Source organism: Notamacropus eugenii, chromosome 2 (assembly GCF_028372415.1).
Source record: "Notamacropus eugenii isolate mMacEug1 chromosome 2, mMacEug1.pri_v2, whole genome shotgun sequence".
Lineage (NCBI taxonomy): Eukaryota > Metazoa > Chordata > Mammalia > Diprotodontia > Macropodidae > Notamacropus > Notamacropus eugenii.
In genome coordinates, this window is record NC_092873.1 from 476,472,601 (window position 1) to 476,488,741 (window position 16,141).

At 43.7% G+C, this 16,141-nt stretch overlaps 1 protein-coding gene and 1 long non-coding RNA gene across 3 annotated transcripts in view; one reads left to right on the plus strand and one right to left on the minus strand.

The window, feature by feature from the left end:
• Positions 1–3,717: 3,717 nt before the first annotated feature.
• LOC140529776 (uncharacterized) lies at positions 3,718–15,996 on the minus strand. Its single transcript, XR_011975672.1, has 3 exons — positions 15,895–15,996; positions 4,609–4,665; positions 3,718–4,006 (listed from the first exon to the last, which is right to left on the minus strand). It is a non-coding gene; the product is annotated as an uncharacterized lncRNA (long non-coding RNA).
• Positions 15,817–16,141, plus strand: part of SCYL3 (SCY1 like pseudokinase 3) — a 32,217-nt gene continuing 31,892 nt past the window's right edge. For both annotated transcript variants that reach the window (XR_011975671.1, XM_072648686.1), the window contains exon 1: positions 15,817–16,141. Coding sequence is in view for 1 of the 2 variants with exons in the window: in XM_072648686.1 (XP_072504787.1) it covers positions 15,902–16,141 (240 nt within the window). In the remaining variant the exon portion in view is untranslated.

The window sequence follows — 16,141 nt, forward strand, 5'->3', positions numbered from 1 at the left end:
TGAACTGCCCCTGTGCCTCACTACCATTGTTCTCTGTCCACAGATGCTCTGTCCCTTTGTAGAACAGTGTGCCCCAGCTTTATGGGGATGGGGACGATGTCTCTACTGTGCCATCTTAGTAAATGATCTTGTTGTGAGTTACATGTGTCTATGGCCATGATTACTGTTGAGAAAAACTACCAGTAAATGAAGCCTATAGTTATCCCCAAACCCAAGGTAGCAGGCACCCACCTTCTGGGTCTTCAGTCCCAACCAATATAAAGGGGGAATGCATTCCAGATAGGTTGCTACATGAGTATGAATAAGTTCCAACAGAGCTTATGACTGCTTGAGTTTGATGAGGGCTAGAAGTGGGGGGGGTGAGACCCCCACAAATACTGGGGTACCAGGGGCAGGCCACCTGGAAGGAATCTGTGGACTCCAGCATTGTTGAGGTCAAGGTAAAGATTTACACACTTTTCAGCAGGCAAGAGTTCTTAGGGAGAATGCAACTTTAGAGGGGTACAGGGAAAGTTTATATAGGATATTCTATGGTATCACTTGTGCCAAATATGCTAACTAGGTGTTTTGGGGTGGGATTAGGTTGTGGTTAAGGAGTGGTCAGTTCTAAAGGAACATGCACTTTTACTGTCTACTGCACAGGTATTTTATCCAGAGTTCGTGGGGAAATAGCCCAAGGTGGGGGCTACCTAGAGGGGTGGCTTTAGGCCTGAAAAGTCACTAAGTCAACTAACGGTCAGGGATGGCTCAGAAATACCAGGTTGCTCTCTTCAGTGTCTAGTTAGACAAGATAAATGTAAGGGAGTATATATATGCATATATATATATATATATATATATATATGTCTAAGTCTAGGATACATATGATTGATCAGCGAGTAATAAATGTCAGTTCAGCCAGTACACAGCTGGTTCAGACTAATAAGTTCTACAGGTGCAGCTGGCTGCTCTGTCAGGAAGAGAGATAACGGTTGTTGCTGGGGCAGGCTGTGTCCTTGGGCTGGGGAGAAGCTTCCTGGGATAGTGTTTTGAGGCCAGGGAGAAATGTGACTTTTAAAGGGAAATATGATTTTAGAATTGGGGCCTAAGCACCCCATCAGAGCTCACTTCAGATAACCAGCTGCCCATGAAGTCCAAGTAGTCTAGAAGTCAGATTAAGTCTTGTATTATAATAAGCCTAACTAGAAAACTAATTCCTTTTGGGGTTGCAAGGATCATAGTGGCTTGTCTTGTATTGATGGGTATTTTTTTCTAGGTGTAAACTCTGGGAACTCAAACCCCAGAATACAGTGAGCCATTCTAGAAGGGGCAGCAGGACAGATGAGCACATTTTTACTCATACCAGCGTATGGGATGGCAAGACCCCTACTCAAATTGACTACTCAAGAGGCATCTCAAAGTGTTAACAGAAAGCTTCTTTATTCGTCTGGCGAGGAGAAGCGGGGCGATCCCTTCACCAGGTAGTCTGGAGCAGGGAAGCCGCCTTACAAAGGCAGAACGGTGGTTTATATAGACCCTGATGCGGAAGAACCCCCTCCCACCACAGACCATTATTCTCATTGGCTGAGAAGCATGGTCTTACATTCTAGACGTGAAATCTAACCAATCTTTTTTTGGAGTCCACTTAAAATTTCCCCACTTCCCAACCGGTACAAAGCCCACGAAAATACACGTCATTATGTGCAAATTAGGCACTGAAAAACTTATGCAAAGGAAGCATTGAAGACTCATGCAAATGAGGCATTGAAAACTTATGCAAATCAGGTGGACCTGTGTGAGGATTGCAGACTGTTTGTGTACATGCAAGTTAGGTATTGAGGAGTTAGTGAGCTCTTATCCAATCATCGATCCTAATGTACCACATAGCCTTATATGGAAATCACCTGGCTCTGGAGGAATTGAAACCTGGGCCTAAGGTCTCTTTTACTGTAAGGAGAAGACTCCACATTCCTGAGAAGTCTTCACTAAATCTGTTCCCATTCACCAGGAAATTGGGTCACTTTAATTTAGGCAAAAGCAGTAACTAATAACTAAGTTAAAACAGCAAAGAAAACACACTTCCAATTACCATTATCTAGACTCCCTAAAAATAGGGAGAAGCCAAAGCCCCCTTGTGAATTCAGTCACACACGGTTCCCTAGTGCACTCCCCCTGTTAAAAGGAAAATCTTTGGCTTTCCCTCTGATCATTAATAAGGCCAAACTCAAGGGGGAATAAAAGAATTAAAAAGAATTTATTAAAAAATTCATCAAGGTAGTACCTTGGCTGGTTGATCACTAGAGATGAGCAAGGAATTCAAGATGGAGCCAGATTTTATTGAGAATCATAATGAAGTCAAGACAACTCAGTTAAGTCATCCAAAGGAGATGAGCCATTGGGTGTCAGATCTTCCCCAGTGGCTGCTGGTTAAAGTAGGAGATGATTTATTACATGCTGGATAGCTGCAGGCTGGGTGATGCCTTCCACACCACTGATTAATAAGTACCCAGAAAACACACCCACTGGAGACGAGCAGGGTCTCTACACACATTTCAGTGCCCCAGCCCCAAACACACTCCTATACACCAAAGCTCCTATTATTATTGCTCCTAATAAATCCAGAGAGAGAAGTGAGAGGGATTAGATAAAACTTGGACCACAAACTTAAGGAGATGCTTTCCATGCTTAAGGAGCATGGAAAAAATTACTTTTTTACCAAGTCATCAGGCCTTTATTAAGTGCCAAGCACTTGTGCTAAAGAAGCAAAAAGCCAGTCCCTGCTTACAGTGTGTAAACTGCTATGTGCAGAGTCAGTTACATGCAGGACAAATTGGATGTAATGCAGGCATCTTGATGACACACTGGGTCTACATTTAAATCTGTCCTCAGGAAAGTACTAGTCCTGTCACCCTGGTCAAGTCTCTGACCTCTGTCTGCCTTGGTTTCCTCATCTGCAAAATGGGGGTGATTATAGCACAACCTTCCAGGGTTGTTAAGAGGATCCAATGAGATAATATTTGTAAAGTGTTTTGCAAACATTGCTGTTAATTTTATTATTATGAAAGATTTTTCATAGAAAGTAGGATTTTAAGTCAGAATTGAAAAATGCCAGAAAAGCCAAGAGATACAGAGGATAAGGGAGTGCATTCCAGATATTTAAGAGAGCCAGTATAAATAAGCTTGAATCAGAAGATAGAGTGCCATGTGAGAAGGTATAAAAGAGGCCAGTCAGCAGTGAGGTGGGGGGCAGTGAGGTGGGGGGAAGAAGACTGGCTAGGTGCTAGGCGCCCAGGTTTTAGAGGGCTTTGAAGGACAAACAGATGGTTTTATATTTGATACTGGTGATAATGGGAAGCCACAGTAAGAGGGTGACATGGTTTTATCTGCCTTATAGCACAATGAATTCAACAACTGAGTGGATTATGGGGTGTATTTCACTGTTGGTGGTAACACTGTACTCTCAATAGAGGGCTTAGAGGCTCATTGTCTCGAGAGGAAGCAACAAAAGCTCGTTACTAAGAGTTGTCTAGTACCTGCAAAATAAAGTTAATATCATTTGGCCCTAAAGAGTAAGGATTAATGGAAGACACTATAAACAGAGGTAGCTGCTTGCTTTAGGCAATTTAGATCTCTCTTTTTCCCCCAAGGGGGAAGGATTCCCAGAAAACACAAAAGACATAGTTCCTGAGACTAAATCCCCCTTTACCCCAAAGAAAAGAAAACCAGAGGAAGACTATGCCTGGGAAATATAAAATTTTTATTAAGTAGGGAAGTAAAACATGGACGTGAGAACTGTCAGCCTAATGTTGAGCAACCTACTAAGTCATGGATGGGGACAGCATATATACCTTTTCAAAGAAAGGAAGGTAGGGAATTTGGGGAGAAAGGTGGGACTGAGTCAGGGAGCCTGATTCCCAGTGGCTGAGGGAGTGGGGACTTCCAGGCATTTGAGCTGCAGCCCTTTGATACACACATCAGGAGGCATTCCTGGTGATAAGCAGGCCAGGCAGTTTTAAGGCTTGAGCACCTATAATAAGACAAGGGAATGTAAAACAGGATGTCTGACAGTTGGGAGACAGTTAGAGGAGTCTTGGAACATAAGGATGTTTCTGGAAAGTCCATAAACCACCAAATGGCTCAGGGTCTGCTTCAGAGCATTGGCTTCAGAGTTGCTGATTTTTCTGCATGTTCAGCTGGGTTTACTCTCCTTCACCACAATGGATTGTTGGTATGTTAAGCCAGTCTGTATCTTAGCTCATACAGCCAGTCCTCATCTAGCTCTTCTCAGTTACCTGGATAATTGGGGAGCTGAAGTACACCTTTCTTATCGAAAAGTGTCCCAAAACATGAGTGCTTATTAGAATGGTCACAAGACCAGAAAGATCACAGGAGTGTCACTCTTTACAGTCCTTATCCACCTTCCTCTCCAAAGGAATTATGCATAAGATATTACATAACCCATGGCTCAGAATACCGATAAAGATAGGATCCCAGTTATAATAAAATCTTTGCTCAATTAACTAGAAAATTCAAATACTCCTGTCCCACCCATCTCCATGCAACACATGCACGCTTAAGAGGATTATATGAAACATGGTCTCCACTGTTCTAGTGGTTCCACACAAACACCTTTCTCCAGCAGTCTCTTTTCCCACAAGAAGCACCAGACATCAGTTCTGCTGTCACCTGAAAGAGAGAAAGTAAGCCAATGGGGCATCAGGTGGCCTGAAAATGTATCCCCTTATGATTGGACCTAGTCCTAGAGGAGGGACCCCCCAGGCTACAGTGGCTTTGTCTGAATTTCCCCACCCTCCTATTATGTAACAAGAAGCTACAGTAGAATCTGATTGTCCCCCATCACCTGAAGGCAAAGAAGACAGAAGAGGGAGGAAGCACGTTGGATGCCAACATGGCCTACCTCGTCAGACCTGAAGTGAGGGGTCTAACCCCAGCAGGGGCTAGTTCTATGGGATTTGAAAAGGCCGGGGGAAACTGGGAGATGAAGATGATGAGGGATGTAATTTCAGACATGGAAGACAGCCAGTGAAAACAAGTTACTCAGTGCAGAGACCCAAGCTGATGAAGTCCACATCCCCCCTGTAAGGTGTCTTAGATGGCCTATAGCCTATTCCCAAATTAATACACTACAAAGTAATTTGACAATTTAATAATTTGTATTATTTTTTAAACTAAGGCCTTGATATAATACACTTGTAGCTTAGAAATTTCAGGAAGGAAAATGGGCAACTCTTAAGGTCTTCTACCATTAGCATTTTCACATGGGTTCATCATATTAGCTCTTTGTCAATTTTAAAAAGATTGGAAGAGCCTGGGCCCTAATGGGATTGTATAGAAACAAGAGGGAATAGAAGTATGAGAGATGCTTGGAAGCAAAAAAAAAAATTTCAATAGCCCCACCTCATTGGGTCATTGGACACTAGAGGGCACTAGAGTCTTAAGCCTGAACTGGACTGGCTTCTATCAATCACAATATGATAAATTATCCCTCTGCAAGTATCTTCAACTCTTGAATCTCTGTTACACAAAGGAACCGTATTCCAGATTAAGAGTAAATTGAGCTAAGTCTTAAAGACGTAAAGAGACAAAAGTCCTGGATAAGGCTGAAATCTTAGGAATTTATACTGGGGGATTTTGATTCTTAAATTAATTAAAATTATTCAGTGCCACACCCACTACCCACTCACACTGAGTACAAGTTATATTTCAAGATTATGTAGTCCTTGAAGGGAAAATTATTCATTTGGGCTTTCACTGTGATTAATGAGATAAAACTCAGGACAAAGAAAATTAAGGTAGCAACACATTGATGGGTTGATCACTGGTTCTGGCTTCAAGGTGGGGATGATGGGTGCTTGTGGTAGAATCCAGTCCTAAAACTATGTCTCTCTCCGTCCCAAAGACCATATCTCTGGCAATAACTCGGGGAGTGTGCTCCAGGGAATCAAACTAACTCTCAGTGTTACAGAGACCTCTGGAAGGATTTCCTTTGCATATACAGCACCATCTGGTATGGACTCCTACGACATCTTGTACCACTCCCCTTAGTTACCGATTACGTTAATATAACATTCACTCCCCAATCCGTCTTGCCTAAGAAGATATAGTTTGGTAACAGACAGGGCAACCCAGACAATGGTTGACTTAGTGACTTGGCAGGCCTAAAACCACACCCTTCTGTGACTACCCCACCCCCCTTCTTATAGTGTATTCTGGGTAAAAAGCCTGTTCAGTAGATTAAAAAAACTGCATGTTCCTTTAAGAACTGACCATTCCCTAATCCTGCCCCTGACCACCCAATTGTTGACCCATCATTCACTGAAGCTTTAGCTTCAACCCCTTAGGTTACAAGTTGCCTGTAGAACTTTGCCCACTCCTAGGGCATCATAATAAAGCTTTACCACTTTACTAAAAGATGGTTTGAGTCCGAGAATTCTTCAGTCTCTAGGGAAGCAACCCTGAGGCAACAGGGACTCTGACTGAATATCCATCCTGGGGCACCGCCGTCCCCCAACCTGAGCTGTTGGAACATCCAAAAGTTATTAAGAGAGAGCTTAGGTCAGAACTTGGAGTCCTCAACACAGAAACAAGAACACTCAACTAAAAAAATAAAATTAGCAGAATTGGAAAAGTTGAGTCAGTGATGACAAATTTCTCCAAAAAGTGGAAGAGGAAGAGACTTTAAAAAAAAAGTAGAATAAATTTGGTAGAAAAGCAATACAAGGCAATAGTAAAATAATAGAAGAGCACAGGAATTCCAATATTTTAGATCTTTAATACAATGAGGCAACTTACGGATACAGATTCATTCTTTTATTTTGACTGAAAGAACCCAGTCCTTAAGGAATTGCATGTGAAATTAGTTTGTTGCACCCTAACAAGCTGTCATCCCTCTTGTTTTTTGTGGACCGAGTTACTGCTGGCTAAAAACTCTTAGCTAGAGGAGGGTGTGATTTACAGTACCCACTGAATCCTGCCTGAGCTTTAATAGACATTTGAAGATCTACTGACACCTGAGTTGAGGACTTGATGTGAAATGAAGCTGCCTTGATGATATTTAGGATAAAATCCCCCAAAAGGTGTGGTCGTCGTTTTCCTAGGATGAACTTGCCAAGATCCTATGGAAGCGACCTTTATCTCTGTCAGCCTTCATATAACAGAACCTAGGGATGAAATAAAAACCTTATGCTGTACAACAGAATTTTTTAAACCAAATATAAGCCTTTTTTATACTTAAATTCTGTCTCATTCGGTTCAGTCCATTATTCTGGGACTTGTTTTTTCTCTTTGTTTCCCCAATGCCTATTATAGCGTCTGGCAAATTGTAAGTCCTCAATAAATGTCTGTTGAATTTAAATGAGTTCTTTCTGGATGTGATTCTGTGTTAGCATCTTAGCTCTGCTTTCCATGCCTTCATCCAAGTTATGATAAAAATATTAAACAGCACACCTGACTGAGGACAGGGCCCAGGAGCCGAAGTACTACACCGAAGTATTAGTGACTGCTGTTTACATATTATCATATAACCTATCTCATTTACAAGAATAACATAAAGAACTTTTTACTAACTCTAGGTATGCTCTATCTATAGAATTCTTAATTTCTAATCTAGCACTCCTATAAAAAAACGGAAGTAAGATTACTGTGGAAGCTCAGACAGGTACAAATGATACTATTTAAAGAATGGTTGGATCAGTTCACAACTCTACTAACAATGAATGTTCCAGTTTTCCCACATCTTCTCCAACATTTATCATGTTCCTGTTTTGTCATGTTAGTCAATCTGACAAGTGTGCTATGGTACCTCACAGCTGTTTTAATTTGCACTTGTCTAATCAACAATGATTTAGAGCATTTTTTCATATGACTATAGATAGCTTATGATATGCCTGTTCATATATAGATATGCCTGTTCATATCCAAAGGGACAAATCTGACCTTACCTGTATCAGTGAGACCTGATAACTCGTAACTAATTCTTTATTCAGAAGGAATGAAGGTAAAAGAGGAATCAGAATGGCATTGTATGATACATGCTCCTCAGGAAATCCAGGAGCCAAAGCCAAGAAATGTGGAGGAGAACAGAGAATCAATCAACATAATTTTTTTAAAATACAGAAACAAGGTCAGAGAACAGAAGGTAAGTGTAAGCATTTTCCATTGTCCTGAAAGAATAGTATTAGGAGAGCTAAGACTGAGAACTGAGCTCAGGCTGGGGAGAAAAGCTGACAACAATACATACATACATACACATACATACATACATACATATATATACATATACACACATACATACATATAGACATATACATAAACACACACACATATATATAATTTGCCTATTAGGAGAGAGGAAGGAGAACAAAAATGAGACAGACAGCACAGAAAAGGCGTTTGTTACTGAACTCTTTTTGCTTCTATTTTTTCCACCATGGAGAATCATCTTTGGAACAGAGTAGAAAGAAAAGAATAAAACTGATTAATAGGTCACCGGAACCAAAAATAAGTAAGGCAATCATATGGGAACAATTTGTTGCCCTCAGTGAGTTCATTAGCAGGCTCTAATGAACTATATCTGACAATGCTGAATAAACCTGAAAATGATTGTTAAGCCATGAGTCAAGAGGTTTTTTTTTTTAAAGATCATAAAGAATGGAAGATTTGACAACAGTGTTCAATAAAGTAAAAGACCTAAACTACTGTAGCAAGGATTCACTATTTGCCAAAATTAATGGAGAAAACTGGCCAACAGTTTGACAGAAATTGGGTTTAGACCAACACTTCATAAAATATACCACAATAAGCTCCAAATGGACACATGACCTAATTATAAAAGATCATGTAATTTAAATAAATTGGTGGAACTTTGAAGAAAGTAGCTTTCACAACTGTGAATAGAGAAAGAGTTCTTAACCAAGGGATGCTGATGATCACAGTGTATAAAAACGTACAAGTTTGATTACATTAAATTTAACTTTTAAACAAACAAAATATATAAAGTTGAAAAGAAAATAGCTAACGTGAAAAAAAATCTTTGCTGCAAGTTTCTCTGATAAAGGTCTGATATCTAAGATTTATAGGAAATTGATTCAGATATAAAAGGACAAAAGTCATTATCCAATAGATACAAAAAGGACCTAATAGGTAATTCTCAAAAGAAAACTAGCAAACTATCAATGACCACATGAAACAATGCCACAGATCACTAATAAAAAGAAAAATGCAAAGTAAAACTATAAGGTTCTAACTTGTAAGTATTAAATTAGCAAAGATGACCAAGAAGCCAATGACAATAGGTGGCAGAGCTATGAATGGGTCCAATCATTCTGGAAAGTAATTTTGAACTGAATACCAAAATACTAAATCATGCATGCCCTTTAACCTAGTAAGACCACTGCAAGGCATATCCACCAAAAAGATTTTTATTATAGCAGAGGACAGAAAACTAAGGAGGAGTTCATGAAGTTGGGAATGGTTGAACAAGTTATGGTAAATAAATGTAATAATGTAATGTTATTGTACCATGAGAAGTAATGAACAGAGTGGATTTAGAGAAACCTGAGAAGACTTGTGTGAACTGATGCAGAGTGAAGTGATCAGAACCAGAAAAACAGCTTACACAATGACTGCAGTATTGTAAAGAAAAACAACTTTGAAAGTCTTAGGAATTCTGATTAACGTAGTGATTAACCCTAATTTTAAAGAATTCATGATGAAACATACTTCCCACTTCTTAACTGGCTGGTGACAGACTAAAGATACAGAACGAGATATCTGGACATGACCAATGTGCGGATTTTGCTTACTTGACTATATTAATGGAGGTTTGGAGGAAAGGGGCAAAAGAAGGGAGATTTGGGAGTGGTAATTAGACCTAGTAATAATATCAAGGCCAACAACAACAAATGAGAGGAAAAAAATCAATGAGAATTTAAAAGAAAATCCAAAGAAGAAATCAGAAAGAAGGTTCAGAGGGTAACAGATAAGTGAAACAGTTTTGGAATGCACATGCTGAATGAGTATGTACTTTAAAAGAAAAGTTGTACGTAGTAAGATTTTTGTTCTCATATAATCTTCTTAAGATGTTCATGTTTCTTATTTGTCAAGTGCAGAATAACTGTTATTAATTATATTAATAAAGCATGGATTTATTAAACACTATGTACAAGGTTTTGGAATGAAAAGAAAAAATGAAACAATCTCTGCTGTCTTTTATTGGGAGAAACAACATGTATGTAAAGAAGTATATGCAAAATATGTACAACGTAAATCTGGGGGTGAGAGAAACAGTATGAGTATTGGAGGGCCTAGGAAAGGCTGCATGTTAGAAAGTGGTGCTTGAGCAGAGTTTGGAAGGAAATGAGATTTTTAAAAAAAATATTTAATATTTTTTATTTTTCAAGTATCAAGTTTTAAAAGTTAATCTTTTTCTCCTACTACTCTCCCACTGAGAAAATTAAAAAAAAAAACCCCAGATTCCCTCAGTTCATAGCCATATAACCTACAAAACAGATGCCCACATTAGCCATGTCTGAAAACGTATGTCATTTTCTGCATTTTAAGTTCATTATTTCTCTATCAGAATGTGATGAACTTATGGTTTATCATTGAATTAATGCTGTTAATTGGAATTCTTAAGGTTTTCAAAGTTGTTTTCTCTATGATGTCATTGGATAAACTGTTCTCCTATTTCCGTTCACTTCTATCTGCATCGTTTCATAAAGATCTCCCTAGGTTCTTCTGAAATTGTTTATTTCATCATTTCTTATGGCATGGTGATATTTCATTTTATCCATATAGTTCAATTTGTTTAACCATTCCCCTGCATGGTTTCCTTAGTCCCCTAGTTTCCAATTTTTTGGCTATCCTGTAAAAAATTGCTATAATTATTTCTGCACATGTAGATACTTTTCCTCTTTCTTTGATTTCTTTGGTTTATAGGCCTAATAGTGAAAAAGCCAAGTCAGAAGGCATACATTTTAATAACATATTGGACATGGTTCCAAATTTCTATAAGATGAGATTCTAAAAGATAGGAGCGAAAGTGAGAAGTCTCCTGGCACTGGCAAGATGCCAAGGTGGGAGATGGGGTGCCCTATGTGAAGGACAAGTAGAGAATCATGGAGTACAGGAAAGGGATATGTAGACTGAGACTGGAAAGGTACACTGGGTCTTGGTTGCAAAGGGATTGAAAAACTCAGCAGAGAGGTTTATGTCTGATCCTAGAGGCGATGGGAACCATTGGAGTTTGCGAAGTAAAGAAGTAACATGGTCACACCTGTACTTCAGGAAAATTAGTTTGTCAGCTATGTGGAGGAATAATTGATGAGGGAGAAGAGATAAGATAGGAAAGTGAATCAGGAGGTACTTACACTTACAAAAGCAGTGAAAGGGGCAGATCTGGGTTTCAGACTAGTCATTTGCAGCCAAAAATCCAAAACAGAACACCTCATGTTACATTAAGAGACAGGTAGTATCCTTAACCTGCAATTTCCACTCCCTGTCTTCTATTGGTCTCCGATCTCTCCTCCCTAGATCATATCTTGGACCTCTCTACTTTGCCCTCCCCAGAGGGGCCATTTCCACCCCTCACTTTTTCCATACTCTGGACAGTCTTGTTTTTCCCAGAACACTCATTCCTAGAAACCTTCCCTTTCCCAGTGTTGGCCATTCTGTCTCTCAAGCCAAGTGACACACAGCAGCAGAAAAAGGAGCTATATGCTCTCTTGCCCCACACTATTATCTATCATTTTAATTCAGCAGCCTGTTCTTTGATGTATACTCCATCTCTGTCACTGTTCAGATAACTGTTGTGACCTCTGATTAGCTTTCAGGTCACTCTCTGTCCTTTCTCATAGAGTTCAGTGTTTCAGTCTTCTAGTCTACCATAACTCCTGGATTCATCTGTAATACCTTCTGTATCTACCCTGATGTAGCGGATGATGCAACTGCAGCTGATGACCCACCTTTCAGGGAGCTGGAGAAAGACTTTGCCAGTAATGCAAAACACTATAGCTGGGGACAGGGGCAGGCAGGGACCAGGAAATCTCTCTTCAAGAGAGTTTTAGGCTCCAATTGCCTCTATTTGTAACATCCAGTATCTATAGTATCTAAGGGTATAATATGTTCAAAAGAATACCCTGGCAGATTAGCCCCACCCTCCCAAATATGATTTATACAAAAGATCATCACAAAGAGCTAATAATGAATACATTTATCCAAACAATAAAGCATACATAAATTAGAGAAGTTCTACAGATTATAGTGTACAGGAAATACACAAGAATAAAGGAACATTAATTCCTTCTTCAGCTGAAATTTTAAAAATGATCTCAGCTCAAGTCAGGAGAACAATCCCACACAGGAAAGGTCTTCTCTCGGCAGTCTCTAGAATTACAGGCCCAGGAGTTGAGAAGAGCTGGTTTCTTCACGTCTGCCACTTAGAAAACTATAGTCTGGCATTTGGAAGCTTTTTCTCAGTTGCTTTCCAAGATCTCTGAAGAATCTCAATAACCGATTGAATTAAGTCCCTTGTTGTCATTTGTCCTTTAGTAGTGGACCATGACTTTAAGGAAGTGATGCTATGCCATGTGAGTGAATTGGATTTAAGTCAGTGACCAGCAAAGTGATCAGCCTGACTTTCTCCACCAGTGCTGAGTCCAGTGGTAAGGTACAGATCAGGATGACTGGAGGTGGCGCTGGATACGATGGGAGACTTTGGCCTTTTTAAATTAAGGTCTTAAAGCCCATAAGAAGTCATCAGGCTCAGCCCTCAAAAGTCAAATCAGAAGCCAAAAAAAGCTGAAGACAAAACTGCCCCAGGCTTGGGTGGAATCTGACTTACACTTCTGATATGCATGCTTAAGTCATCCCCCATTCCTGGAAAGAGCCTTCTTAATCACTCTGTTTTCCAACCTTAGTTGTTTTTTTCTTCAAGGTTCAGCTCCAGGCCTGACTCCTCCATTGGAACTTCCCAATTTTTTTCCCTTCTCCTCACCAAGTTGGTAGTAGTCTCTTCATCCTCAACTGATTTGGTTTATTCCTCCAAAAGAATGTAAATTTCTTGCAGTTGGGCATTCTTGCTTTTGTTTTGTATCTACATCTGGCATGGTAACCTTGTACATGCTGGGCATCTAATGTCTAACTGAAGTGTATGAGGAAATAATAGTTCTGCTATACTTTATCCTAATAAAGGCTACATCTGCACTAGGAAAGCTATAGAGGTAATCACTGATCTGTGACCCCCCAAAAGAGTCTAGATTCCTTCAGAGTGGGTCTGACAATGGGAGCTTAATGTTTAAATCACTAATTTCCCTTCTTTTAATTTTAGTCGCTGAATTGATAATTTATGGACCTACAAAATTATGAAATGGGAGTAGGCAAGCTCTCAGTTCTCTGGGTACTTGCCAAGAAAGTCCATGACTGGCAACAGGAAACGGGGCAGCAAACACACTTTATTAAGGCACAGACAAGCACTGAAAAGTGGGGAGGGATACAGAGGGAATGGATGGGGAAGGGGATGAGGAAGAGTATGGACCCGAGTTGGGAGCACTGGGCAGCATGGTCTGGTGGAGTCTCACTTTGATGGGGTTTGGGGGAGGCCAGGCCAGAGCCTTGGAGGGGGTTCATTAACATCCAGAGCGTCTCAAAGTTACCTGTACAACTTCAAAGTCAGCATGTCCGCTTCATCAAGCTTATCACCGTCTTTCTGATGTTCTGCTGGTCTGGAGCAGTGGAAGTCTGGATTTGGTCTAGAACTGACCTATCCTAGGACTAGAACCCTTGCCCGTACGGTTTCCCCTGATTCAGCATATATTACAAATGTATATTGTAACTTGTGCTCCTTCGACCTTTGGAAGAATACACAAGGGAGAAGGCAAGTGTACCCTCAGACTGGGGAGCGTTCTGAGGAGCTTGTTTGGCCGGCTTCTACCGGCTTCTACGTGTTTAGGATGAAGGCCATCTTTTGTTTGTTCGTCGTTCAGCTGGCAGAGCGGGCGCAGCGAGGGAGAGACGTTATAAATAGAATATTTTTGGAAGGCCCCCGGAGTCGTTCTCGCCTGCCCTCCCTCCTTTCCACTTGCTTCACTTCCCCGGTTTTGATGCCCTTCCCTCGGCTGAAGACCCCCCTCAGAGCTCTTCCATCCTCTGGGGCCCGGATGCCAGATGACTGCGCAGCCCCCGCCGGCAATGCCCACGCGGTCTCCGAGCCCCCTGGCACTCCCAGGACACGGCCCCTCCCACGGCCCCTCAGCAGCCACAAGCCTCCCCCCACCTGCCGGCCCGGCTCGGACCCAGCCGGAGGCTGAGCTCGGCCCTTGGGGAGGGCTTTCCCTGCACGTCCCGCTCCTTCCCCCTCGCAGCGCCTGAACCTGCTCTTTTCTTTCCAGTCTTCTCGTTCCTTCTCCCACCACGTCCGGCACGAGTTCTTCTCCCAGGGGGTGGATTGAGACCGGCCCGGAGGAGGGAGGAGGGAGGGGAGAGGGAGGAGGGAGAAGAGAGAAGAGAGGGGGGGAGGAGGAAGGAGGGGGGAGGGAGGAGGGAGAAGGGAGGGGGGAGGACGGAGGAGGGAGGAGGGAGGAGGGAGAAGGGAGGGGGGGAGGAGGGAGGAGGGAGAAGGGAGGGGGGGAGGAGGGAGGGAGGAGGAGGGAGAAGGGAGGGGGGAGGAGGGAGGAGGGAGAAGGGAGGGGGGAGGAGGGAGGAGGGAGGAGGGAGAAGGGAGGGGGGAGGAGGGAGGGGAAAGGGAGGAGGGAGGAGGGAGAAGGGGGGAGGAGGGAGAAGGGGGGGAGGAGGGAGGAGGGAGAAGAGAGGGGGGGAGGAGGAAGGGGAGAGGGAGGAGGGAGAAGAGAGGCGGGGAGGAGGGAGGGGAGAGGGAGGAGGGGGGAGGGGGGCACCTCAGCGGACCGAGAAGGAGAAAACAAGCGGCCGGGCGTTTACGGAACCAAGGTTCGGCCTGAAGAAACCGAGCTCCATTTCTTACACTACCCAGAAAAGTCATTCAAAACCAAAGCCGTGTGAAACCGGAGCGGGCGGTGCCGGTCTGCTGGCTGGGCGACGGGTCGAGCGCCTCGGTGGCGGGACATTCACGTAGCGCGAAGACCAGATGGCACCGGACCCCGAGTCTGAAGCGACGGAGCCCGGGGGGGTGGGGGTGGAGGGCGCGTCCACCTGTGGCCCTAAGGCCAAGGCGTCCCCTGTCCCCGGGTCCCTGAGGGGCCTCTGCCCAACCAAGGGTCGCAAAGCTGGGGGAGCAGAGTCCGGTCGTGGTTCGATTTCAATTCAAATTCAACGACTTCTGTTGCATAAAGCCAGGCAGCTTCGTTCTCACGGCCCCCCCTCGGCCGTGGCCAGGGTTCCCCGAGCACCGGAAGCCGCGGGCCCGGCTGCGCAGGCTGGGGCGGACCCGGGAGCCGCCGGGGACCTGACGGTCACGGGTTCTGCCCTCGGCCCCAAGGGCGCTCCTCCGGGGACTTTCGGAAATGGCTTTTTTGTTCCGGACAGGTGAACGTGCGCTGGCCGGAGTCACGTCCGGGCCGCTCACCTTCGGGGGGCTCAGTCTCCGTCTCTGTAAAAGTCAATGGACCGAGCGCAGAAGCGCGCGCGGGCGGGGCCGGGACCGGGGAGCCCAGGCCCCCTTGGCGGGGATAAGGGCCCGCCTGGGCGGGGGAGTGGGCGTGCGAGAGGGGCCGGACCAGGCCGGACCAGTCCTCGGGCAAGGAAGGGCCCACGTTCGTCCGGCCGAGACCCCGCAGCGTGGGGCTTCCAGGCGACTCGGGACTTTAAAAATGGATTCACTGTATTTATTTGAATCTATCCAGTATCTAGAAAAGGCCTGGGAACCTAACTTACTACCGAGGGGCGGGGGAGCAGAGGCCTCGCCCTCAGGTCCGGGCTCACCTGTCGAATGCTCCGCCTGGCCAGGTCCGGCGGAACTCGCGCTGCTAGGAATCGCCTACGAAAGTCTGCCCGAACCCATCATGGCGGCCAAAGCATCAGTCCTTCGCCAGGGAAACTTGAGTCCCGGCAGAGGAACCAATCGGAGTGCAGGAGATGCGCGGCGCACCGCCCCCTTCCCGTACGACGTGAAACGGAGTGGCCGGGCAGCCATTTTGGATTCGGGCGGAAGTGGAACCCGAGCTCGGTG